The sequence below is a fragment of the Lepidochelys kempii genome, chromosome 13, assembly GCF_965140285.1.
Source record: "Lepidochelys kempii isolate rLepKem1 chromosome 13, rLepKem1.hap1, whole genome shotgun sequence".
Taxonomy (NCBI): Eukaryota; Metazoa; Chordata; order Testudines; family Cheloniidae; genus Lepidochelys; species Lepidochelys kempii.
The window spans coordinates 966,318-993,206 of record NC_136392.1 but is presented as its reverse complement, the minus strand read 5'-3'; the positions used below and the strand labels follow the sequence as shown (position 1 = coordinate 993,206).

Here is a 26,889-nt window from a genome sequence, read left to right as displayed (position 1 = left end):
GCAGAGGGGGAGGGCGAGGCTCCCGTGACTCCCGCCGCCAGAGCCTGGCACCCCGGCCGGGACGGGCAGAGGGGGAGGGCGAGGCTCCCGTGACTCCCGCCGCCAGAGCCTGGCAGCCCGGCCGGGACGGGCAGAGGGGGAGGGCGAGGCTCCCGTGACTCCCGCCGCCAGAGCCTGGCACCCCGGCCGGGACGGGCAGAGGGGGAGGGCGAGGCTCCCGTGACTCCCGCCGCCAGAGCCTGGCAGCCCGGCCGGGACGGGCAGAGGGGGCAGCTCCGGTAGTTCCCCGCCGCCAGAGCCTGGCCCCGCTGCACCCAGCCTCGTGTCCCACCCGGGCCAGGCCCCAGGGACACCCCAGGGACACCCAAGTGCCCACGTGCCAGGCAGGGGCCAGGCTCCACGACCCAAGGGCCCTGCAACCTTCGGCTCCACGAATCACCCGCCCAGAGAAGAACCCAGGAGTCCTGGCGGCTAGAGCTCCGCCCCCAGCCAGCATCCGTGTCTGGCCCCGCCCAGAAGGGAGGAGCCTCCCAGGATTTCCAATAAGGCCACACTACAGATGGCGCCAGGAAGGGAGCGGGCGTCGCTGGATCAGCGCATGCGTATTGTTGGCACCCGAAGAGCGAGTCTCGCTTCTACACATGCGCATTGCCCGCGGCGGGGGTGCGGAGAGAGTCACGCTTGCGCAGTGTCTGCGTTCGACCGCGGCGCCTGCGCAGTGCCAGGGGCGGGGCGGCCCAGCGGCTGCGCACTGGCTGCTCCGGGTCCCGCTACAAGATGGCGGCGGAGGGGAGGGCGCGGCGGAGGCGGGACGGTAGCAGGAAGCGGGCCGCTCTCCGGTGCCCCCAGCCCCTGACCTCGCACGCAGGTACCGGCCGCGCCCGCGTGGGCAGGGGCCGCGCCCCGGGAGATGAGGCGGGGCCAGGGCGCCGGGAGGGGGGCGAGGGCCCGCGCGGAGGCGGGCGGCGGCCCCGGGTCCTCGGCCGCCATCTTAGTGTCCTGCGCGGGGCCCGGCCGCGGGCTCCCTCTGCCGCCGCGGCCGGGGGCCCGGGAGCGCGCACGGTGGGGGAGCGGGTCCGCGCGCCTGCGCAGGCCGCGGGGTCCGTCCGCCGCCCTCCCCCCGCGGGGCCGGGGCCCGGGCCCGGGCCCGCGGGCGGAGACTGACGCGGCCCGTTCTCGCCCCGTAGCGCCCGCCGCGGGCCAGGCGCGCCCCCGCCCGCTGTGAAGATGCGGCCGCAGCCCCGCGCAGCGCACGGCGTCGCTGGAGAGGCCCGCGAGCCGACCCGCAATTGTAAGTAACTCGGCGGCGCCCACGGACCGTCGCCCGCCCGCCCGCGGGAGCGGGCCCTGCTGCGCTGCGCCTCCGGCCCGGCGAGGGATCGCCGCCCCCGCCAGCGCGCCGCTGGGCATCGCGTCTCCGCGGCCGCCGAAGCGCCCCGGCTCGGCCTGGACCGGCTCGGCCTGGACCAGCTCAGCGCGCCGCCCGGCGCACACGCCTCTTGGCGCTCTCGGACTGTGCGTTAGGCTGGTGTCCTTTCTTTTTGATGCTCATGTGAGTTAACACCGGCGCCGCCTTCTGCTGCTTACCTATGGCCTCCCCGTGTGTTACCCATTAAAAACAACCACCAAATCATTAGCTTGTCAGTGTCATTCTCGGTGTCTGGGAGAATAGAAGTAGCCTGGGGGCTAGGGTGGATACACGCTCTGGTGTTGGGCAATTACAACACCCAAACGCAGTGCAGAAATGAATTGTGATGGTGTTCAACTTTCCCAGCCCCAGCGAGCAGCCCTGCCCTGGGGATGGCAGGAGATATCTTCACAAATTTTCTCCTTCTCTGCTGCTGATTTCTAATGTCTGCATCCATCCTTCTGTCTGATTATAGAGAGAAACGTGTAAACTCCCCGACTGATGAAATGGAGCAAATCATACTCCTTCTGGCTGTACTCCTTGCTGTGTGTCTTCTTCCACCTCACTGTGCTCTGTTTTGGTAGTTACCACTTCCAGTTATAAGCTCTTTGGGGCAGGGGCCAGATCTTATGTCTGTAAAGTACTGTACACAACACTGATAACATAACTAATATATAATGGTTATTTTGGATCCGTTTTAATAAGTCCCAGCATCGGTGAGATACAGACCAAACTGCTCCTCCAAATAGTCCCATCAGTACGATCCACTGGAGAGAGAAGGGGACTGGGTATAAGAGGACCTGGGTTTATAGTCTGCTCTGCCACATTTTCGTCAGTGACTTGGGAAGAATCACACTCTTTGCTTCCATTTTCCTGTCTGTAAATGGAGATGGAAATGGTCATTTGTTCAAGTTTAAAGCACTTATGGATGAAAAGAATTAGCTAAATATTATTATATGCCACATATGATCAAACCTTGCACCAACTTCTGTCATTTTATTTAACACTTTGTAGCCTGTAAATAGCTGTAGCTTCTTGAAGTACACACCTGGTTTATTTTGGGCCTTACCCCACTACACTTAAGTATAAGGCACACAATATATAATGGAGGACACACCAGCGATCGTATTGAATAAGCATAGGCTTGGGTGTTTTATGTATTTTTCTAAAGAGGGATTAAAAGCTTTAAAAATCAGACAAGATGGGTGCTTAATTTAATGGACTATTTAATGAAGCTTGTGAGTCTGGAGCCCTATGATACACCTATTCCAGCTATGGTCTGGTACATAAAAGTGAGTATAGAGTGAGGCTGAGCTGTTGCATTTTTCCTGCAAAATGATTGAGCTAGTTTTGCAGCCTTTGCTCACTCCCAGCAATGGAGTTAGGATGACTGTAGAGGTCACACTGGGGTTGGAGAAACAGCACAGATATGCAAAATTAATATAATTCCTCCACTTGCTGAAGGGTCTAAACGTTTGTATGCTGTGGTGCAGGCTGTCTAATAGGTGCTCTCGGATAATATACAGCCTTTCAGCTGTGGGCTTGTCTTTTGCCTGGTTGTGGAGAATCAAGGCTTCTAGAAGACCTGCACGTTTACACTAACCCACTATATTGCCTTTCCTGGGAGAAGGAGGGAGGGTGGTTCCCTCTTTGTGGCACCTCCCCCGCCAAGCATGCCTACCAATACACTTCAGTTCTGACCTGCACCACAGTCTCCTTTTGTAGTTATCACCACAGGCAGCCAGTGCTCATTCCTGACTTCCTTCTGTTCCACTTCTGCTGGACACACCGCCTATTGTGAAATGTTCAGGGACTTCTTTTAATATGCAGAAGTGGAAACTAGACTGATAAATCTGGTAGTCACTCACATGGGTCTCTATAGATGAAAGATGAGAGCATGGCCACTTTGCAATATTATTTAATATTACTACCACTTAAATACACTTCTTTTAAAGGCAAAGAGGTGGCAATATCTTAGATACTGAACTGGGAGGACAAAAGGGTGGTGAAATACAAAGGCAGCTGCCGAGTTGGAAAAATGGGGGTAATGGCTGAAAACTTTACATTCATCCCTTTTTCCTTGCTTCACTGTGGAGCCAGCATGTTTAGGGTTGGTAGAGAAGCCATCTCTGATACTTGCCCCAGGACAAGTGTTTTGATAGCTTCACAGGGAGGGCTCACTGAGAAGAGAAGAGCCTGGAGGCTTCTCTCCAGCTGACAACATTTAATAATACTTACATAGTGCTTTAGCAGTATGACCCAATTAACCTTCACATTCCCTTTTGTGGGTAGAGCTGGGAGTGTCACCCCCATTTTGCAGATCAAGAAATTGAAGTACAGAGAGGTGTGGTAACTTATTCAAAGCCCTGGAGCAAGTCAGTGACAAGACCAAGGAGTTCTTGCCTTCCAGCCTGTGTTTGCACCTGTGGAGCTCACTGGTTGCCTTTCTCATAGAGCACTGGAGTTATTTTATGTAGTACTTGAATGTTTAATAGATGTCTCAAGTTTAAAGCTGAGATGGGGGGAGGTCTGCATATGTTCTCAGGTGAGGAGTGATTTCTGTCCCAGGTAGGCGAGTAGGGGATCAGACACTTGACCTTTCTGATGGGGTCTAGTTGTAAGTTGTGTATTTTTAATGCTGCTAAGTGATTCCCCTCTTGTGTGCTGTTCAGAGTTCAAAGTTCCTATTAATCAGTGAATAATTAGGTTAACAGACACCTGTAACAGCTTTCTGCCACCAAGTCAGGTGCTGCCTTTCCTCCCCCACTTTCAAGCCTTCTTTGCTGTTGCTGATACAGGACTGCATTGCTAGAGCTAAGCTGTTGAACTGGCTCTGGGCACAGAGCTAGCCTTGCACAAATCCTATTTTGATGTGCTGTTTGTGTATAAAGAACAGGAGGACTTGTGGCACCTTAGAGACTAACCAATTTATTTGAGCATAAGCTTTCATGAGCTACGGCTCACTTCGTCACTGTAGCTCACGAAAGCTTATGCTCAGATAAATTGGTTAGTCTCTAAGGTGCCACAAGTCCTCCTTTTCTTTTTGCGAATACAGACTAACACGGCTGCTACTCTGAACCTGTTTTGTGTGTATTTTCTCTAGTGCCTGTGCTGAGAAATGGCCAATGAGAATCACGGCAGCCCTGGGGAGGAAGCTTCTCTGATGAGTCACTCACCTGGTACCTCTAACCAGAACCAGCCCAGCTCCCCGAAACCCATCCGACTGGTGCAGGACCTGCCAGGTACTTGTTCTGCTGTCTAGGGGGTCAGGGATAGGATTCTGGAGCCCTGTGGCAGCAGAGAGGGAGACGAGAAAGTTTAGGGTAAGGAGCCTCTTGGAGTGGTAGAGGGAATTTTGGGATGATCCTTCTCCCCCCCCCCCCCCCCGGGTTTAGCATGTGCTGTGACAGACAGCGATGGAGACTGGAGCAGTGGGGCTGCTCTTGTGCTGATACTTTTCCTCTCTCCTAGATGAGCTGGTGCAGGCTGGCTGGGAGAAGTGCTGGAGTAAACGGGAGAATCGCCCTTACTACTTCAACCGTTTCACCAACCAGTCACTGTGGGAGATGCCTGTCCTGGGACAGCATGATGTCATTGTGAGTAACTGTTTACCTCGGGTGGTCATAGTAATGCAGGGATGCCCCACTGGGACTTGTGTGGCACTCGTGTTGGAGTGGGATTGTAGAGAGAGCGCTCCTCTTCTGAGGGTTTGCTTCACTCTTGGGATGAAGGTGTCTGGTACTGGCAGGGCACTGTGGGGAAGCAGCTTACCTTGCTACAAGAGTCTTATCTGGCCCTGGCGAGGCATTTCTCTTTTCCAGGGGGACGACACATTGCTGGAATTGTTCCAGACACTGTACCTACTCTCTGCATGTCAACCTCTAATGCCCCAGTTTCTCTCCACTTGAGAGACTGGGGCAATGAAATGGGAAAGACAAGAGCTTGTTCTCGCCAGTTAGAATTGTGGGGTTGTGAAAGGCTTGTGAACTAATGATTCTCATTGTAACTCTGTAACTAATCCTCTTAGTCGGATCCTCTGGGATTGAATGCTGCTCCAATGCCTGTGGAAGGAGGAGTGGTGGAAACCACTCCGGAGAGCAAGCCAAGGAAGAGAAGACTCTCTGAGGAAGTTCAGCCCAGTGGTAATAGTGTGAAGAAAGCTAAGGTAGGTCCTAATTCTCTGTAGGGTGTCCTTAAGCCCATCCAGGTTGGACTAAACACTAGAATTAATGTCAAATATAGTTTAGACAGGAGGGCTATTAAAGCATTGGTCAGCAGGTAACAGAGCTGAGTTACTCATGGAAGCTCCTATAAGAACTGAAGATTCAGTGGCTATGTGTTTTGAATATTGAGGAAAAACCTGGGTTGCTGAGGGAAAAGGGAGTGGAACTGAGGCTGTCTGCATGGGGGGAAGGCTGCTGAGTTCCTGAGGAGCACAGAAACCCCTACAAAAGGGATGGCGGTAGCAGGATGACTCCAAATTTCTGACTGTCTAATATTACAGATAGTGTGTCTCAGTACAGTGCAGCAAGTAGGCAGAGCCTTGTGTATCAGCCTGCTGGGCCTGAAAGGGGCATGCTCAGGATCTAACCGACCATCATATGTGGCATTGGGAAGGAATTTTCCCTCGAGTCATGTTGGCAGTGATCTTGGGGGTTGGGGCGGGAGGAGTCATAGAATCATAGAATATCAGGATTGGAAGGGACCTCAGGAGGTCATCTAGTCCAACCCCCTGCTCAAAGCAGGACCAATCCCCAACTAAATCATCCCAGCCAGGGCTTTGTCAAGCCTGACCTTAAAAATATCTAAGGAAGGAGATTCTACCACCTCCCTAGATAATGCATTCCAGTGTTTCACCACCCTCCTAGTGAAAAAGTTTTTCCTAATATCCAACCTAAACCTCCCCCACTGCAACTTGAGACCATTACTCCTCGTTCTGTCATCTGGTACCACTGAGAACAGTCTAGATCCATCCTCTTTGGAACCCCCTTTCAGGTAGTTGAAAGCAGCTATCAAATCCCCCTTCATTCTTTCCTTCCTCAGTCTAAACAATCCCAGTTCCCTCAGCCTCTCTTCGTAAGTCATGTGTTCCAGTCCTCTAATCATTTTTGTTGCCCTCCGCTGTACTCTTTCCAATTTTTCCACATCCTTCTTGTAGCGTGGAGCGCAAAACTGGACACAGTACTCCAGATGAGGCCTCACCAATGTCGAATAGAGGGGAACGGTCTGCTGGCAATGCCCCTACATATATATATACATCCCCAAATGCCATTGGCCTTCTTGACAACAGGGGCACACTGTTGACGCATATCCAGCTTCTCGTCCACTGTAACCCCTAGTCCTTTTCTGCAGAACTGCTGCCTAGCCTTTTGGTCCCTAGTCTGTAGCAGTGCATGGGACTCTTCCGTCCTAAGTGCAGGACTCTGCACTTGTCCTTGCTGAACCTCATCAGATTCCTTTTGGCCCAATCCTCTAATTTGTCTAGGGCCCTCTGTATCCTATCCCTACCCTCTAGTGTATCTACCACTCCTCCCAGTTTAGTGTCTTCTGCAAACTTGCTGAGGGTGCAATCCACACCATCCTCCAGATCATTTATGAAGATATTGAACAAAACTGGCCCGAGGACCAACCCTTGGGGCACTCCACTTGATACCGGCTGCCGAGACTACATAGAGCCATTGATCACTACCCGTTGAGCCTGACAGTCTAGCCAGCTTTCTATCCACCTTATAGTCCATTCATCCAGCCCATACTTCTTTAACTTGCTGGCAAGAATACTGTGGGAGACCGTGTGAAAAGTGTTGCTAAAGTCAAGGAACAACACGTCCACCGCTTTCCCCTCATCCACAGAGCCAGTTATCTTGTCATAGAAGGCAATTAGATTAGTCAGGCATGACTTGCCCTTGGTGAATCCATGCTGACTGTTCCTGATCACTTTCCTCTCCTCTAAGTGCTTCAGAATTGATTCCTTGAGGACCTGCTCCATGATTTTTCCAGGGACTGAGGTGAGGCTGACTGGCCTGTAGTTCCCAGGATCCTCCTCCTTCCTTTTTTTAAAGATGGGCACTACATTAGCCTTTTTCCAGTCGTCTGGGACTTCCCCCAATCGCCATGAGTTTTCAAAGATAATGGCCAATGGCTCTGCGATCATATCCACCAACTCCTTTAGCGCTCTCAGATGCAGCGCATCCGGCCCCATGGACTTGTGCTCGTCCAGCTTTTCTAAATAGTCCCGAACCACTTCTTTCTCCACAGAGGGCTGGTCACCTCCTCCCCATGCTGTGCTGCCCAGTGCAGTAGTCTGGGAGCTGACCTTGTTCGTGAAGACAGAGGCAAAAAAAGCATTGAGTACATTAGCTTTTTCCACATCCTCTGTCTCTAGGTTGCCTCCCTCATTCAGTAAGGGGCCCACACTTTCCTTGACTTTCTTCTTGTTGCTAACATACCTGAAGAAAACCTTCTTGTTACTCTTAACATCTCTTGCTAGCTGCAACTCCAGGCGTGATTTGGCCTTCCTGATTTCACTCCTGCATGCCCGAGCAATATTTTTATACTCATCCCTGGTCACTTGTCCAATCTTCCACTTCTTGTAAGCTTCTTTTTTGTGTTCAAGATCAGCAAGGATTTCACTGTTAAGCCAAGCTGGTCGCCTGCCATATTTACTATTTTTTCTACGCATCGGGATGGTTTGTCCCTGTAACCTCAATAAGGATTCTTTAAAATACAGCCAGCTCTCCTGGACTCCTTTCCCCCTCATGTTGTTCTCCCAGGGGATCCTGCCCATCAGTTCCCTGAGGGAGTCAAAGTCTGCTTTTCTGAAGTCCAGGGTCCGTATTCTGCTGCTCTCCTTTCTTCCCTGTCAGGATCCTGAACTCGACCATCTCATGGTTACTGCCTCCCAGGTTCCCATCCACTTTTGGTTCCCCTACTAATTCTTCCCGGTTTGTGAGCAGCAGGTTAAGAAGAGCTCTGCCCCTAGTTGGTTCCTCCAGCACTTGCACCAGGAAATTGTCCCCTACATTTTCCAAAAACGTCCTGGCTTGTCTGTGCTCCGCTGTATTGCTCTCCCAGCAGATATCAGGGTGATTGAAGTCTCCCATGAGAACCAGGGCCTGAGATCTAATAACTTCTGTGAGTTGCCGGAAGAAAGCCTCGTCCACCTCATCCCTCTGGTCCGGTGGTCTGTAGCAGACTCGCACCACGATATCACCCTTGTTGCTCACACTTCTAAACTTAATCCAGAGACTCTCAGGTTTTTCTGCAGTTTCATACTTGAGCTCTGAGCAGTCATACTGCTCCCTTACATACATACAGTGCAACTCCCCCACCTTTTCTGCCCTGCTTGTCCTTCCTGAACAGTTTATATCCATCCATGACAATACTCCAGTCATGTGAGTTATCCCACCAAGTCTCTGTTATTCCAATCACATCATAATTCCTTGACTGTGCCAGGGCTTCCAGTTCTCCCTGCTTGTTTCTCAGGCTTCTTGCATTTGTGTATAGGCACTTGAGAACTCGCTGATCGTCCCTCTTTCTCAGTATGAGGCAGGAGCCCTGCCTTCTCGCGCGTTCCTGCTCGTGCTTCCTCCCGGTATTCCACTTTCCCACTTACCTCAGGGCTTTGGTCTCCTTCCCCCGGTGAACCTAGTTTAAAGCCCTCCTCACTAGGTTAGCCAGCCTGCTTGAGAAGATGCACTTCCCTCTCTTTGTTAGGCGGAGCCCGTCTCTGCCTAACACTCCTCCTTCTTGGAACTCCATCCCATGGTCAAAGAATCCAAAGCTTTCTCTCCGACACCACCTGCGTAGCCATTCGTTGACTTCCACGATTCGATGGTCTCTACCCAGGCCTTTTCCTTTCACGGGGAGGATGGATGAGAAAAGCACTTGCGCCTCAAACTCCTTTATCCTTCTTCCCAGAGCCACGTAGTCTGCAGTGATCCGCTCATTCTTGGCAGTATCATTGGTGCCCACGTGGAGTTCGCCTTCTTCTGCAGCATGTGGGTGTGGGTCACTTGCCAGGATTATCTGGGTATATCTCACTTAATCGTTTCTCTGCCATTGCAGAGGCCTGGGGCACTTGTGCCCCTAGTCCCCTCCTATTTTTTCCCTGTGCACAGAACAGTCTGATCTCCTGTGGTCTGTGATACTTTAATTTTGTTTGCTGCGTTAGTGTGCAGGTGCTAACTAGTGTTGGTGGCCTTTGATATTGTTATGCAGACAAAACTACACAGGATTGTTTCAGGGGACAAGACAAGATGTCACGTTTATCATAACACAATTTGATTTATGACCAATAACTAATATCTAATACCTATGTATGTACGTACACACATACACCCACTCCCAAATGTTCTGCAGCTGCTGAATGTAGCTTGAGTTCGTGGCTTGGGTTCGTAAAGCCGGGCACAATGAAGAGTTGGGTCTCTGTTGGGCATACACCGATGCCCTTCCATGTTGGCAGCAGAATGTTACCCTCCAAAGTCTTCCATCTCATCCATCCTTTTTGTAGGCTTTAGTATGAATCCAGAGTCTATAGGTCTTGCTGTGTCAGGCTGCCTCTGGGTCCGGTGTGATTGATCACCTGTCAATCGCAGACCTGACTTTCAGCCTGGGAACTGGCTTTGATGTTTCTTCAATTGTACTTTTGTTCTTTTTAGAGTGGACTCTTCTTGCTTTGTCAGGACTGTGTTGGTGTTTACACTTTATTTCATCAGGACAGGCTGGGGCTGGAGGTTGATTCCATCATCCATATATACCTCATTCACACATCTAAACTAAACTAATAAGATTACAGCAGGGTTTTGCAAAAATGAAGGTTGCAGCAAGCTTTTACAAAATGGAGTGAGCATTTTAAAATGGAGTTTGAGTTACAAGGAAGGAATGGCAAACAGAGAAGAGAAGTTACAATTTAGAGGAGTATAATGAATGACAAACAGTGAGCAGAAGTTACAATGTTGAAACAGTGTAAATTTCAGTGATTTAAGCAGCAATTGGATTGAAAGTGAAACTCAACCAGTTATTATTGGGGTAACCGGTTTTATGAATGAATGTTGTTTCATTAATAAGATTTTGCTTATGAAGTTATATTAATAAAGTGAACAATTAAAAACAATTTCATTGATCAGTTCTACAATATACAGGAGGTCAGACTGTATGATCTGGTGGTCCTTTCCTGCTTTACATGCTATGCCTCTAAAGCAAAGGTCTCCTGTCAAACCAGCCTGAAAGTAACCACTCCTACCAAACCAGGAAACCAACTGAAAGGTGCTTCCAGTAATGAAAGGCCAAAAATATCTGATTCCATAGTGTACAGCAGATGGGAGGCTGTGTCCCAAAGGGAGTGAGGCATTCGTTTGAGGGAGGGGATGAGGGCTGAAAAGCACAGGCCAAGGTGAGAGAGAGGGCACAAATCTTGCTGCTGTTGATCAAAACTGCAGCAGCTGAATCTGAGAGCATTAGCAAGCACAAACCAGTTGGCAAAGAGAAGGTTCTTCCTAGCTGTTTTTGTGAGATGGTGCTTGGGCTGTGAAAGAAAACATGTTGGGGGGGAGTGGGGACAGGGGTCCTGGAGGACTTTACAGCCAAGCATCTGTGAGATCTGATGTGAATCTCTGTGAATTGTAATATTCTCTGAAAAGTTTCGGAGTGGTAGCCGTGTTAGTCTGTATCAGCAAAAACAATGAGGAGTCTGTGTGGCACCTTAGAGACTAACAAATTTATTTGGGCATAAGCTTTTGTGGGCTAGAACCCACTTCATCAGATGCATGGAGTGGAAAATACAGGAGCAGGTATAAATACATGAAAAGATGGGAGTTGCCTTACCAGGTGTGAGGTCAGTCTAACAAGACAATTCAATTAACAGTAGGATACCAAGGGAGGAAAAAAAACTATTGTAGTGGTAATGAATGGCCCACTTCAAACAATTGACAAGAAAGTGTGAGTAACTGTAGGGGGAAATTAGTATGGGGGAAATTAGGTTTAAGTTTTGTAATGACCCAACCACTCCCAGTCTTTATTCAGGCCTAATGTGATGGTGTCCAGTTTGCAAATTAATTCCAGTTCTGCAGTTTCATGCTGAAGTCTGTTTTTGAAGTTTTTTTGTTGAAGAGTGGCCACTTTTAGGTCTGTTATGGAGTGTCCAGGGAGATTGAAGTGCTCTCCTACTGGTTTTTGAATGTTATAATTCCTGATGTCAGATTTGTGTCCATTTATTCTTTTGCGTAGAGACTGTCCAGTTTGGCCAATGTACGTGGCAGAGGGGCATTGCTGGCACATAGCACATTGGTAGATGTGCAGGTGAACGAGCCTCTGATGGTGTGGCTGATGTGGTTAGGTCCTATGATTGTGTCCCTTGAATAGATATGTGGACAGAGTTGGCACCGGGGTTTGTTGCAGAGTTTGGTCCTGGGTTGGTGTTTTTGTTGTGTGGTGTGTAGCTGCTGGTGAATATTTGCTTTAGGTTGGGGGGCTGTCTGTAAGTGAGTTTTCTTCAACAAAAAAACTTCAAAAACAGGCTCCAATGTGAAACTGTGACAGGAAAAGATATTTAAGCCTCATTAGCCAAAATTCCTAGAGCAGCACAGAGTAACTAATCCTAAAGGAAGCCCCTTACAAAGGCACTGTCTTCACTGTGTCTGCCTTCCTTTCGTGTTTGAGATCTGTATTAGAAACAGAAATCAAGGGGGGGCCTAGAACTTGGTCTCAAAGAGTCACTTGAACTGTTCAAGGTCAGAGGACAGCCCCAATTACTGCCTAAAGAAAAGGAGTACTTCTGGCACCTTAGAGACTAACAGATTTATTTGAGCATAAGCTTTCCTGAGTTACAGCTCACTTCATCAGATGCATTCAGTGGATCCGATGAAGTGAGCTGTAGCTCACGAAAGCTTATGCTCAAATAAATGGGTTAGTCTCTAAGGTGCCACAAGTCCTCCTTTTCTTTTTGCGAATACAGACTAACACGGCTGCTACCCTGAATCCAATTACTGTCTAGTAACTCAGATCCCATGTCGCCTGGCACCCAAGGAATAGGGAAATTGGACTCAGACCTGTACCCAATAGTTGTTGTACTTGCGGCGGTGAGGGAATTATGTGTGCCTCTGTGCTGGGAAGTGGGCTATGACTGAACAATGGGGTAATGTAGGTGCCCATATTTGTGTATGTCAGAGGCAATGTGAACATACTCTGTCTCTGGCAATCAGCTGGGCATCCTGAGTTCTGCACTGTTGCAGGAGTGATTTGGGGGATAATCGACACAGTGCCCCAGTGCCTTACTTTCTAGTGTGATGACTGGCATTTCTCACTCTCAGGTGGATGTTCCAGGGAACACGACTGCCCAGCCAGTCCCCAGTTCTCCCAGTATTCCAGGAACCCCTGTTTTAAAGATATGTGGTATTACACCCGAAGATAAACAACAGGCAGCTCTTTTACGACCAACTGAGTGAGTTGTCTCCTCTTTGCTTCTGCTCTTTCCTTATTACCAAGCTGGGGACAGTAGACTTTCCCCATGCCTGTGAGGGAGAACTTGGCAGGCCCCAGGTTGGGGGAGGCTGGGTGGTTCAGTCTTCTGACTGCTGGTATGTCCCAAGGTGACTTCTTTAAGGGGAGACAATTTGGTTAAATATCTGACCATCCTGACGACTGTTGCTCCTGCCACAGAGTATACTGGGACCTGGATATCCAAACAAATGCCGTGATTCAGCAGAGGGCACCGTCTGAAGTGCTACCTCTGCACCCCGAGGTGGAGCTGCTTCGATCCCAGCTCATGCTGAAGCTGCGGCAGCATTACCGGGAGCTCTGCCAGCAGCGAGAGGGTAAATTCCTGTCTCTCGCTTTCCCCCTGCCGCTGCAGAGCCTTGCTCTCCTTCCTTTTGTCTCCTCTTCATCTGCCCCTCTAGTCTGTCTCTCTTCTTCCCTGTTCTTTGCCTTCCTTATGGTCTCTGACACAATTTTAGAAAGCCATATAAGATTGTAGACCCATCAAGCAGAGATTGCATGCAGCAGGATGGGACCCTGGTTCAAGCATCTGGGCAGTACCATAATTAGGGCCCTACCAAATTCATGATCCATTTTGGTCAATTTCATGGCTACAGGATTTTAAAAATTTCATGATTTCAGCTATTTAAATCTGAAATTTCAGGGTGTTGTAATTGTAGGGATCCTGACCCAAAAAAAGGTTGCGGGGGAGGTCTCAAGGTTATTGTAAAGGGGTTGTGGAACTGCTACCCTTACTTCTGCACTGCTCATGGCGGCGGCACTGCCTTCAGAGCTGGGCAGCTGGAGAATGGTGGCAGCTGGCTGGGAGCCCAGCTCTGAAGGCAGACCTGCTGCCAGCAGAAGTAAGGATGGCATGCGATGGTATTGCCACCCTTACTTCTGCGCTGTTGCATTCAGAACTGGGCTCTTGATCAGTAGCCGCCACACTCCAGCCAGCAGCGCAGAAGTAAGAGTGGTGTGGTATGGACACTGTCTTCAGAGCGGGTGCCCGGCCAACAGCCCCGTCGCCAGCTGCCCAGCTCTGAAAGCAGTGCTGAAGTGAAGACGGCAATACTGCAACCCCCTAAAATAACCTTGCGGCACCCACCACAACACCCTTTTGGGTCAGGGCCCCCAGTTTGAGAAACGCTGGTCTCCCACGTGAAATCTGTACAGTACAGGGTAAAAGCACACAAGACTAGATTTCATGGGGGAAGACAAGATTTAACAGTCCATGACGTGTTCTTCGTGGCTGTGAATTCGGTAGGGCCCTAACCATAATACTATTATTAAATAGTAATGAACAAACCTTTTTTCTTTTCCTCTAGGGATTGACCCTCCACGGGAATCCTTTAATCGCTGGATGTTGGAGCGGAAGGTAGTGGATAAAGGGACAGACCCTCTGTTACCAAGCAACTGTGAGCCAGTAGTCTCTCCTTCCATGTTTAGAGAAATCATGAATGACATTCCCATCAGGTACTACTCAAGCAAAGTACACATTTGGGGTTTCTGTTCTTGGGGCATTATAGGGGTTTTCCTAGGGAATTCTTTACTGCTGAGTTTGACTTTCCCCAGTGGAGCAGCAGCAAGCTTGTGTGAAAGGTGGGAGCTGGCCCTGATGCTTCCTGCTTGGAGTGGTAACTGGGAAGCTGACTGTGATATGTGTGTATTTGTATTTGTTTCAGATTATCCCGAATCAAGTTCCGTGAGGAAGCCAAGCGACTCCTATTCAAATATGCCGAGGCTGCAAAACGGCTTATTGAATCCAGGTTGGGATTGTCTCTTGCAGTTTGTATTATCAGCTTCTGAGAGCAGAGAATATTCTAAAGCCTTTCTAGAAGTGGCTGTTGCATCCCTACCTTGAATTCTTTTCAGTATTGGTCACCTCATCTCAGTAAGAATGAAGCAGGACTAGAAAAGACCCCCAAGAAAGGCAATGAAAATGATCAGCAGCATCTTGTGGGGGAGTGGATCAGCTGAGCATGAGTTTGGAAAGATTTATGCTATTGTGACTGGAAAGAAGACAAGGAGATAGTGAGAGTCAGTGAAATGCCTGGCACAGAGAGGGCCAACTGTGTACTGTGTATCCTTGTGATAAGACAAGAACAGTAGGCACCAATGGTAGGAAAAGGCAGCCAATTTAAAATGGATAAAAGGCAGTATTACCCAGCTTTGAATGCTCTGTGGAACTCTCCATTACAGGATAGTATTGAGACAAATAGGTCCATCTTTTATTTTTGCCATGTTTTCTGTTAATGAGGATAGTATGTGCACAAGTTAAGTGCATGACAAGGGCTAAAGATCCTTCAGGGTCAGGAAGAAAGAATAAACTCCTGGCTGAGGTACAGAATGGCACCGTGAGATGCCATATTCCTTTTCATTGAGCAGCATTGGTGGCTGAAGCAAGGCAGAGCCCTGCCCCAAGGAGCTCAAAATTTAAACCCTCTACAGATAGTCCAATCCAGACATGGTAGAAGATTGCAACTTCTATTCATTCAGTTTTTAGTTTTAGTTCGTTGGGGAGTGGAGGATTTTATGCCTTCCCTCAAAGCTTCCAGTAGTGGACACCTTTGGAGATGAAGGGACCATTGGTCAGTTAGGGCAATTCCTTTACTTACCTCTCCTGTTGCAGAGAGGAGAGCAGCCATCTCCACTGTGTCTTGGAGACAGCATGGCAGGTCCTGATCAGGCAGGCATCTGAGAAACTGCCCACAGGAATCGTGGATGGCAGTGACAGGGCACTGCATTGAGGAAGACACAGCTGCCAAATTTCCCCAACTGATAGGAGGGCCCTGTGTTGGGAGGGGACATGTTGTCACAGCAGATGTGGGTTAAATTCCTATTTCCCCACTGTGTGCAGGAGTGCATCACCAGACAGTAGGAAAGTTGTGAAATGGAATGTGGAGGACACCTTCAGCTGGCTGCGACGGGACCATTCAGCCTCTAAGGAGGACTACATGGTCAGTATCCCCTTTCCAGCTCAGTACAACTGAATACGCTTGAATCCAAGAAAAGGTGGAGGGCAGGGAAAAGCCCCTCATTGGATAGTCTGTGGTTGTTTTATCACTTACAGTTGCTTTGTGAGATAGAAGTGTTACCTGCCCAAAATTCTCTGTTACTCACACACTCTCTAGGGTACCCACCCTTACCCTGTTTCAAGGGTTCAGGCGTAACCCTGCACTCTGGGTTCGCGGGGTCTTTTAGCAGTGAAAGCCTTACACAGTAATATCCTACTTAACCTCTATTTATTAACAATCACCAAAACAGAATGCACACGCTAAACATACAATGCTCACCACTCCCAATAAGGCAGATGAACTTTTCTTGGTGGCCGATCAGGGCATCTAGGGGATTCCAGCTTCTGCACATTGTGGTTGGCAGGGTGTTGAGGTCTGGCAGCTGATCTTGGGGTGGTGTCCTGGAGTTGGTTCCAAAGAACTTCCTTTTGGACCCCAGTTTATAGTGAAATTTGAGTCCTGCTTAGCTGTATCTTAACCAATCATTTTACTAAAATATTAATAAACAATTTTCTAACCAATCCTAACATATCAGAGACCATACAGATTAAACCAGAGAAGTAGGGACCAAAAGGCAAAACAATAGAAGTAAAGATTTTACAATCACAACTGTTGATAAGTGATTTCATGCGAGACAGAATGCTATCAAAAAAAGTTTTCTTTAACTATCGTAAGATCCTTTTCTTTATCTGGTGATGGTGGGTGCTCTTAGGACAGGATCTCCTTCTTAACAGCTCGATATTACATTGTTTTGATGCAATTTAGATGGAATGTGAGGATGTGACTTTCTGCTTCTTGGGTAATGGCTGCTGCTCTCCTGATATGGCTGCAGACAAAGGCCTTATCCTTACAAAAGAGAGAGCCTTGTTAGAAGCCCATGTAGATTTGGTGCAAGGCTGAGGGAGAGTTGGTGATTATGGTGTGTAAGGGCCTCTCTCTGACTGCAGGACCGCCTAGAGCACTTACGTAAGCAGTGTGGGCCCCATGTGTCTGCTGCAGCCAAGGACTCTGTTGAAGGCATTTGCAGTAAGATTTACCACATATCGCTCGAATATGTCAAGCGGATCCGGGAAAAGCATCTTGCCGTCCTCAAGGAGCACAATATATCTGGTAGGCCACAAGCTCTGAAGAGGCACAGTACAACGCACCACATGACAACAGAGTGGTGGAATGCAGCCTAGCCTGTCGCATGCAAATGCAACTTGTTGTAGTGGGGGAGGCTGCTTTCTGAATCCTAGGGGCCATGTTTAATTACAACAGACGTGGTGGGTCCAGTGCTAGCTCAAGTGACAATAGCACAGTAGGAGAGCAGTGGGCAGGTGGGCCTCCGAGACCCCCCTGCCAATTAATATGAATCATCTTAGAAGTGTACACCAGGGGGTCTCACACTTTGTAGTTTCGGTAGGCTGAGAATAATGTACAAACCAGGGGCTTCTTGTATTCCTCCATTGTCCCAGCTAGCCTGGGGCAGTGTGTGCCCACCAGTCCCCATCTTCCCCTCTCCATCTCTGCTCCAAGTCCCTGCTGCCCCAAGCACTACTCTTCCCCAGCATTGTCTGGGTCTCCTTCCTTCCCCACCACCTGCATCTTGAGGACTAGATGGCCAGTATCCTCTCATGCCTCCCAGATGTCTGTTCCCCCGCCCCCACTTCTCCATCCCCTCCTCCTGATCCCTACTTCCTCCCTTACAAACTTGCTATCTTATTTCTTACACTATGTCTACACTAGTGACCTTACAAGCGGCACAGCTGTACCGCTGCAGCTGCACCACTGTAGGGTCTCCCTTGTAGTCGCTCTGTGCCGACGGGATAATTGAACTACCCCGAATGAGCGGCAGGAGCGATGTTGGCGGGACATGCTCTGCTACCAAGTCGCTCAGGGGTGTGGATTGTTGGGTTTTTTTTCCCCCACACCCCTGAGCGATAGAAGTTTTTTGCTGACATAAGTGCTAGTGTAGACACTGCCTTAGAGTCCAGGTTACAGTCTTCCCTGGGCCCCACAGCAAATTAAGCAGCTGTCGCTGATATGTGTAGGCTTCAGCAGGGGGCAATAGAGAGATTCTTCTTGCAGCACCAGCCTGGGGGCCTTGATTTTCCTCTTAATCTGGCTTGTCTAGTGTTCCAGTTTGCATCAAAAGCCATAGCCATGGATGCCCAGAGAATATTCCCTGAGTGAGGTTGATTAGCTGCAGTGTCCAGAGTTATTGTGTTGAAGCCAGAGAAGTGCTGTTGAGTTGAGTGTAGGGTCTTGCTTCACTTGGCCAACACGTATTTAAAGTAAGCTGTGGGTGCAGTTCTTAACTGGGTGCCTGAGTGGACTGCCTGGTTGACCTGTAATGTGGTCACCCCAGTCCTGTCTCCTTATGTGTTTGGAGTGGGGCCTACCGCCTTTGCTCCAGACCCATTACTCCTGTCTTTGGGGTGGAGGTGGAGCCTGTCCCCTTAGTGTGCTTGGATTCTAATGTGACTGTCTTTCTCTGTCTCCCACATAGCCGAGGTAGAAGCACCAGAGGTCCAGGATCGGCTTGTATACTGTTACCCAGTGAGACTGGCCATCCCTTCCCCACCAGTCCCCAATGTAGAAATGCACGTGGAGAACAATGTCGCATGTGTTCGGTACAAGGGGGAGATGGTGAAAGTGAGCCGCAGCTACTTCAGCAAGCTGGTAAGGGCTGTACTTCAGTCCTGCTGAGCGAGAGAAACACACTCACCATTGTGAATTGCCTTTTAATGGGAGAGATCTGCCTTCTCCTTGCCTTCTGAGAGGGACTCTGAAACAGCATGGTCTCTTTCCACATTGGAAGGGGAATTCTGCCCAGTGCTGGTTGCTTGACTTTGAGAGTTTGAGAATTCAGAGATCCAGCGGGGGTGGAGAATGTAGAGGCCAAAGCAGGCCTCCATGTATGACAAGGAACTGTACAAACAAAGGAGTATTTATGGACTGGCCTATGTGCTCAGAATGCTGAAGGGTCTAAGTGAAAACTGATCATTGCCTGCTGTTACCCACCTTTCAGTATTAGGCCACTCATTAAAAGACTGTCCATTAAAACTTAGAGTGCAGCGTATTTAGAGCCAATAAAAGGCAGCAGTTCCTCAGTGTGTAGGCATCTTGTGAAATACCTGTCATTACTGGTAACTGAGTGAAGAACCACAGCGAGGTAATTTTATGTCTACTAACGTGTAATAATGCAAACTAAAATAACAAGTTCACCTGTTTCAGGGTGTTAGCTGATCAGTGGTGAGGTCAGAAAGGAATCTCCTTCCCCATATGTGCAACTTTGCTCAGTTGGCCAGGTGAATCATTAGTGTTTTGCCTTTGAAGCATCAGCTATTGGCCTGTGCTGGACTCGATGGACCAGTAGTCTGATTAGATATGATAGGCCTGCACAAATGTATAATAAGGGACAGTCCATGCCCCAAGAAAATAAAGAATCTTAAAAGCAGTAAGCTCCATGGAGCAGGGGCTGTCACTTTGTTATATGTTTGTGTGTCCAGTGCCTAGCACAGTGGGCCCCGGAGTCTTTGTGGATAGTTCTCTGAAGACGTCCACGCAGTGTGCAGCGGCAGTCAAAAAAGCAAACAGGATGTTAGGAATAAATAAAAAAGGGATAGAGAATAAGACTGAGAATATCTTACTTCCCTTATATAAATCCATGGTGCACCCACATCTTGAATACTGCATACAGATGTGGTCCCCTCATTTCAAAAAAGATATACTGGCATTAGTAAAGGTTCAGAGAAGGGCAACTAAAACTATTAGGGGTTTGGAACGAGTCCCATATGAGGAGAGATTAAAGAGGCTAGGACTTTTCAGCTTGGAAAAGAGGAGAGTAAGGGGGGATATGATAGAGGTCTATAAAATCATGAGTGGTGTGGAGAAAGTGAATAAGGAAAAGTTATTTACTTGTTTCCATAATATAAGAACTAGAGGCCATCAAATGAAAGTAATGGGTAGCAGATTTAAAACAAATAAAAGGAAAGTTATTCTTCACTCAGCGCACAGTCAACCTGTGGAACTCCTTGCCTGAGGAGCTTGTGAAGGCTAGGACTATAACAGAATTTAAAAGAAAACTGGATAAATTCATGGAGGTTAAGTCCTGGCTAATAGCCATTAATGGATGGGTAAGGAATGGTGTCCCTAGCCTCTGTTTGTCAGCGGGTGGAGATGGATGGCAGGAGAGAGATCACTAGATCATTACCTGTTAGGTTCACTCCCTCTGGGGCACCTGGCATTGGCCACTGTCGGTAGACAGGATACTGGGCTTGGTGGACCTTTGGTCTGACCCAATATGGCCTTTCTTATGTTCTTCTGACCTGGCAGAGGCTTCTAGGTGCTACTGCAACAAGAGTGTTAAATAAGAATACCTGCTGAAATCAGGACAGCTCCTACCATCTCAGTCAGGGGAGGCTTACCTGAAGAGTGGTGTTAGTAGGCCCCCAGGGTTCCGATTTGTGTCACATGCCCACCCCACAGCAAGCCCAACTCTGGATGTGAGGTCTTTGGTAAAAGGTAAGTTCCCTCTAGTGTCTAGCCCGCAGTGTGCCACTTTAAAAGTAGGGCATAAGCTTTTACTTTGTGTAATGACCCATCCACTCCCAGTCTTTATTCAAGCCTAATTTAATGGTGTCCAGTTTGCAAATTAATTCCAGTTCTGCAGTTTCTTGTTGGAGTCTGTTTTTGAAGTTTTTTTTGTTGAAGAATTGCGACTTTTAGGTCTGTAATTGAGTGACCAGGGAGGTTGAAGTGTTCTCCGACTGGTTTATGAATGTTATAATTCTTGACGTCTGATTTGTGTCCATTTATTCTTTTACGTAGAGACTGTCCGGTTTGACCAATGTACGTGCAAAGGGGCATTGCTGGCACATGATGGCATATATCACATTGGTAGATGTGCAGGTGAACGAGCCTCTGATGGTGTGGCCAATGTGATTAGGTACTATGATGGTGTCCCTTGAATAGATATGTGGACAGAGTTGGCAATGGGGTTTGTTGCAAGGATAGGTTCCTGGGTTAGTGTTTTTGGTGTGTGGTTGCCGGTGAGTATTTGCTTCAGGTTGGGGGGCTGTCTGTAGGCAAGACTGGCCTGTCTCCAAGATCTGTGAGAGTGATGGGTCATCCTTCAGGATAGGTTGTAGATCCTCAATGATGCGCTGGAGAGGTTTTAGTTGGGGGCTGAAGGTGATGGCTAGTGGCGTTCTGTTACTTTCTTTGTTGGGTCTGTCCTGGAATAGGTGACTTCTGGGTATTCTTCTGGCTCTGTCAATCTGTTTCTTCACTTCAGCAGGTGGGTATTATAGTTTTAAGAAACTGCAGAACTGGAATTAATTTGCAAACTGGACACCATTAAATTAGGCTTGAATAAAGACTGGGAGTGGATGGGTCATTACACAAAGTAAAAGCTATTTCCCCATGTTTATTTCCCCTACTATTACTCACACCCTCCTGTCAACTGTTTGAAATGGGCCATCCTGATTATCACTACAAAAGTTTTTTTTTTCTCTTGCTGATAATAGCCCACCTTAATTGATTAGTTTCGTTAGTCGGTATGGCAACACCCATTTTTTCATGTTCTCTGTGTGTGTATATATATCTTCCTACTGTATTTTCCATTGCATGCATCCGATGAGGTGGGTTTTAGCCCATGAGAGCTTATGCACAAATAAATTTGTTAGTCTCTAAGGTTTCAGAATAACAGCCGTGTTAGTCTGTATTCGCAAAAAGAAAAGGAGTACTTGTGGCACCTTAGAGACTAACCAATTTATTTGAGCATAAGCTTTCATGAGCTACAGAAAGCTCATGCTCAAATAAATTGGTTAGTCTCTAAGGTGCCACAAGTACTCCTTTTCTTTTAGTCTCTAAGGTGCCAGAAGTACTCCTCATTCTTTTTGCTGTTACAGACTAACACGACTACCGCTCTGAAACCTATTAAAAGTAGATGTTCCTGAAAAATTGTACAAAGCTCTCTAAAGTCTCTACCACTCCCATCACCTCAGTGCCTGCTTCTCTCAATGGATGGGATTGTATTAGCACCCCCCATCTCTCTGATTTCTTATCACTTCAGCATCCTGTGGCTCTCTAACACTCCTGTTTCCTTTATTGCTATTTTTAATGACCTGGGTTTCTCTTCCAGTGGCTTCTCTATCGGTACAGTTGCATTGACGACTCTGGCTGCGAGAGGTTTCTGCCCAGGGTTTGGTGCCTTCTCCGTCGATACCAGGTACTGGTTCCTTCTCAGCTTTTGGGCAGCAGGCAGTTCTGGTGGAACTGTAATACTGACACTGTCAGCAGTGCTCTGGGAGACCCAGCAGAAAACTGAACAATAGATCCAGAAGTGGAGCAAAGTTGGGCTTAAACAGGGTTTTCTCCAAGATGTTCGGGTAGGGTGCTATGCTGGGGAACTATCATGTGGTCTTGGCATTCACCCTCAAGCTTGGAGAAGTGCACACATTTACAGAATAGCCTGCTGCTCTTAGGCTGAGTTCCAGGTGAGGGGAGATGGGTGGTGAGTAGTGGTGGGGCCCAGTTGGATGAAGTGTCCAGAGTGCATTCTTGACTGTTCTGGAGACTTGAGAGTGTGGGGCGAAGAAGGGGTACTGTCAGCCTGGTGGAGTGGGGCATGTGGCCCTGGGTCAGAGTGCAGTGAGAGGGGAGCAATGGCGGCGCATAGCTCTTATGGGAATCACTCACAGAGGGTTTGCTCTCCTCAGATGATGTTTGGTGTTGGTCTGTATGAAGGAACTGGCCTGCAGGGGGCACTCCCGGTGCATGTCTTTGAAGCCCTCCACAAACTCTTTGGAGTGAGTTTTGAATGCTTTGCCTCGCCCCTGAACTGCTATTTTAAACAGTACTGTTCGGCCTTCCTGGACACAGATGGGTATTTTGGATCCAGGGGGTGAGTCTCTTGCATTCTGTTGCCCTTGCCGTATGTATATTTATGTGTGTGCATTTTTGGCTGGGGTGGGAACTCTATCCTGGACTTAAGTACTTATTGATGACAGCGAATAATTGATGATATCAAGAAAATAGTGAACTTGGAGCCAAGGAATGTCAGCCTGCGGGTTCTCAGGTGGTGTCTCTCCTTGGTGACAGTTTGTGCCACAGGGGAAGTAAATGAGCAGGCCCTGCCCTGCTAGGAAGTCGGGCTGCAGGTGGCTGCCCTTTAGCAGATGCTGATGCCTTCTAAGATGTTTGCATTAATGGTTGGTCCTTCCTAACTGGGATCTTTTCCCTTGTTCCCTTCAGCCCATTCCTGGATTTCTTTCCCATAAGTGGCTCTTTTGAGGCAAATCCTCCGTTCTGTGAGGAACTGATGGATGCCATGGTCTCTCACTTTGAGGTACGTCTGCTCATCCCTGTCACTGTGCTTGGACTGGGACAGTCCTCTCTCTCTTTCCTCTGCCGCTATCCCGCATCCCCATGGCAGGGTTATAGATCAGCAGGTCACTGAGGACTGTGACAGCTCTTATGCTGGTCTCAGAGAAGGGTGCATTTCCTTCTCACAGAGCCTGTCGTGATTGTCATTACTTGGTCAAGAATAAGACTTCTTTTCCTTGTGGATTAGAAACTGCTGGAGAGCTCCAATGAGCCCCTCTCCTTCATTGTCTTCATCCCTGAGTGGAGGGACCCTCCGACGCCAGCCCTGACCCGCATGGAGCAGAGCAAGTTCAAGCGGCACCAACTCATCCTGCCAGCCTTCGATCATGAGTACCGCAGCGGGTCTCAGCATATCTGCAAAAAGTAGGCTTTCTCGCAAGTCTTGGTTGGGATGCTCTTGAGATGTACTGCATTTTAGAGAGGCCCTTGGCAGGAATCCCCTGCTCCAAGGTGACATTGGTCAGGGGTATGGAACAGGCTAGGAAAAAAGCCAAGTGACTTATCCAAAATGAACCTCGAGCACATCTTAGATTGGGCTCAACAGACAGTATCAAGGGTCACCATATTTGTGTATATTTCCCTACTATTAAAAATTTACATCAGCCTCTCCCTCAGGGACATGTCTCTGATCTGACCTGCGTATGTCATATTGTACTGTGGAGAAGAGTCATGTGCCACTCACCAGCATACAGTCTGAGGTGCAGCTGGCTGAGCACAGTAGCTTTCTGGGCTTGTAAATGTCCTGTTGCTGCCACCATTCAGTAACAGTTAAAAAGAAGCAGAAGCTTGAGCCAGTTTTCACCATAGTCTTCTGTATGGCAGGCTACCAGCTTGCTTGGTGGGCAGCAAGTGCTTAAATATCACTTGTCCCCAATTGGTTTCTGGTTGGCCTAGGCTGTCTGACATGATTTTTCGTAGCTGGGATGGTCGGAATTCCTAGCTATGTATGTTGGAGAAGGAGCTGCGCTGCAAGATTTGTACAGTGTTCCCTCTTCTCTAACTTCCCCAGGAGCTAATGGTGCTGTGGTGCGTGCTTAGCCAAGAGCAGCCCTTGTAGTGTCCATGGGAAGTAACACACACTGATTCTCTGAGGTTATCCTTTGGAAGGCTCTTGACCGCATGTGGGCACCGCTGAGCTCACAGCGGGGTCCTAGCTATATTGGCACGTCAGGACAGATACCTCCCACGTGAGGGGCTGCATGATGCGTCTTTGAATTTTAACTCACCAGTATGGCTTTCTTTTAAGAGAGAATGGCTGTTCCTCGGTGCTTCAGAAGGGAAGGGAGATGGGGAGGACATTAGTGTGGGAGGGTCCAGGTGCAGCTGAGCGACTGGTTGGACAGGGCCACGAAGCGAATACTGAGTGCCTGTCATCTTCCCTTGCAGAGAGGAGATGTACTACAAAGCCGTGCACAACACTGCTGTCATCTTCCTACAAAACAACGCAGGCTTCACCAAGTGGGAGCCCACGCCAGAGCGGCTGCAGGAGCTCGTCACAGCCTATAAGCACTCGGGACGGACCCTCAGTTCCACAGGTTCCTCCTCCTCCTCCTCTTCTTCCTCAACTGCAGATAAAGATCGGGAGACGGGCCGAGAGCAAAGCACCAGCCGGGAGACCAATGCCAATTAATCTGCAGAGGGCAGTGTGCGGGGACAGACGCCAGGGGCGAAGGTAACAGTGCTCCAGAGGAGGGAAGGTTTGATGTGGCAGGTGGAGAGACTGCTGGCCGAGTAGCCCAGGCCTGGGGGACTCTCTCCAGGCAGCTCCACCCTGCTTGCTTTCTTCTGTAAACCTGCAAGGCCACTTCCCTCACCAGAGTCCAGGGAGATTCCCTCGCCTTACGCTCCGTGGGAAGAAAACTGGCTGCTGCCCTAGTCGAGGGGCAATGAAGCCAAAGGTCGCAGTCATAGGAAGAGTTTGCAGCCCCATCAAACACTAAAGCTCTGAGGAAGAGGCAGCTGGTGCTGAGACGGCTGCACAGGCGAAGGATGGATGGACGGACAGACGGACGGACTGACTGACAGAGCTGTGGCCTAGAAGGTCTCTTGCAGCTGGCTGAAGCCTGGCATTTCCAAGAGAGAAGCAGGCAGGGTCCAGAGGCTCTTCCTGCTGGCCTGGCACCAGCCCAGCTCTGTGTCCATAGTGTAAATAGTTCTGTCCGTGGCGACCATGCTCCCTGCAGGGTTTGTTTCCCTAGCATCCATGTTTCCTTTCCACATGTACGAGTTCCGTGTTTGCCGAAGCTGTTTACTGTATAAAAGAAAAGCAGAGAAAAGGAATTTCTTCTAGTGTGTAAAAACGTCTTTGCAGCTGTTTTGTAGTCGTTGTGGTTTTTACCCAAAGCCCTCTGGGCTTTATTTAACCTCCTTGGGTTTTGTTTTTTAAGGATTAATTTAACACCGCTAACCATTTTATTACTTTTATCAAAGAAAGCAAAGTCTATTTTTGATTTTTGTTTCCTAGTTCTTAGGGACATTAAAAACCAGCATTACAGCTCCCCTTGGTGTCGGTGCTATTCCTCATCTGTGGGGCCTGGGACTGTCCGTGGGAGGCCGGGACTGTCCGTGGGAGGCCAGGCCTGCCCTGTCTGCCCTCAGATTGACTGCCTTCTCCTGTGCCCCTGGACTGGGTGAACTCTAGGAAAATGATCATCACTTTGAATCTGTTTGTCTGCAGTGTTTGTGGGTTGAGTTGGGCAGAGTTGAGTGCCACATCACTAAAATACTATATCCAAAATGTCTGGGAGTTAAATAAAACCATTCCAATGATAGATAGCAGAGACTCCCATGCATAGGCAAGGGAAAAGAGACCCTTTTGCTGAGATTAAAAATTGCACATAACTGAGAGGGAGAGATGGTAGGCACTCTAATACGTAGGTCATAGGCTCCTTAGAACTACCACAGAGAGGCGTTCACTCCAGTAATAGAAAGAATGTTTAAGAGGACATGGAGGCGGGGAGGTGTCAGCGTTCTCTTAGTGAAGTCAGGAGCAGGGCAAATTTGAACTGGCTCTTAGAATAATGGGGGAATCAGTTAATGGTGCTGAGGATTGTGGGTGACATGAGCTCACTTCTTTGTATTTGAGGAGAAGGGGGCAGAAGCACCCTGCATATGCTGGATTCTGAGGTACTGGGACTTGCAGAGGTCTTGGAAGAGGGAATTGCTATAATCCAGGCAAGAGGAGGAGAGGCCTGGATGCAGTGCAGTTGAGACCATTGTGAATGAGATCCTGTTACGCCATCGTACAAATGTAGGTGAATATGATGCCAGGACTGGAGACGGTGGCAAGCCAGAGGTATATGAGACGGTGGAGTTGGCTTGGGGAGGCACCTCCTGCCCAAGAGCAGCTCTTTGGAGTTTGGAACATTCAACTGAAATGAGATAAAGCCACAGATATGTTGGTCAGAGAGGCCTGGAGGGCAGTAAGGGAGGATTTATAGATTGGTAAGGCTAGGAAGGGCCATTGTGTTTTTATCTAATTTGATTTTCTGTATAATCCTGCCTTTTTCTACATTAAACCCATAACTGCTGGCTCAGCTAAGGCTTATCTTTTAGATTTAAAGACTCCACATAATAGCGCATCCACCACATCCCTCGGTAAGTTCCAGTGATTAATTC

At 48.8% G+C, this 26,889-nt stretch overlaps 1 protein-coding gene across 5 annotated transcripts; it reads left to right on the top strand.

Moving 5' to 3' along the window:
• The first annotated feature begins 743 nt into the window (after positions 1-743).
• PCIF1 (phosphorylated CTD interacting factor 1) lies at positions 744-26,807 on the top strand. Of its 5 annotated transcripts, none has more exons than XM_073309771.2 (18): positions 744-868; positions 1,188-1,552; positions 4,512-4,650; positions 4,880-5,004; positions 5,436-5,573; positions 12,715-12,845; positions 13,064-13,218; positions 14,209-14,356; positions 14,566-14,649; positions 15,741-15,840; positions 16,845-17,007; positions 18,389-18,561; positions 22,028-22,114; positions 22,605-22,789; positions 23,140-23,233; positions 23,459-23,634; positions 24,658-24,943; positions 25,736-26,807. In XM_073309771.2, exons 3-17 carry the CDS (start codon positions 4,527-4,529, stop codon positions 24,899-24,901), a joined length of 2,127 nt encoding a protein of 708 aa, XP_073165872.2. In that variant the 5' UTR covers positions 744-868; positions 1,188-1,552; positions 4,512-4,526; the 3' UTR covers positions 24,902-24,943; positions 25,736-26,807. The 5 variants fall into 5 exon arrangements, with proteins under 5 accessions (XP_073165872.2, XP_073165869.2, XP_073165870.2 ...); XM_073309768.2 differs by lacking the exon at positions 25,736-26,807 and adding an exon at positions 1,884-1,988 and having other exon boundaries at positions 24,658-25,585; XM_073309769.2 differs by lacking the exon at positions 25,736-26,807 and having other exon boundaries at positions 1,188-1,291; positions 24,658-25,585.
• Positions 26,808-26,889: the final 82 nt, after the last annotated feature.

What these genes read in the sequence shown, in the direction of transcription:
- PCIF1 (XM_073309771.2), top strand. Translation starts at nt 4,527, where the DNA reads ATGGCCAATGAGAATCACGGCAGCCCTGGGGAGGAAGCTTCTCTGATG. An exon ending in CCATGGTCTCTCACTTTGAG is followed by an intron (nt 23,234 to 23,458) that starts GTACGTCTGCTC and finishes CTTGTGGATTAG; the next exon opens with AAACTGCTGGAGAGCTCCAA. An exon ending in TCTCAGCATATCTGCAAAAA is followed by an intron (nt 23,635 to 24,657) that starts GTAGGCTTTCTC and finishes CTTCCCTTGCAG; the next exon opens with AGAGGAGATGTACTACAAAG.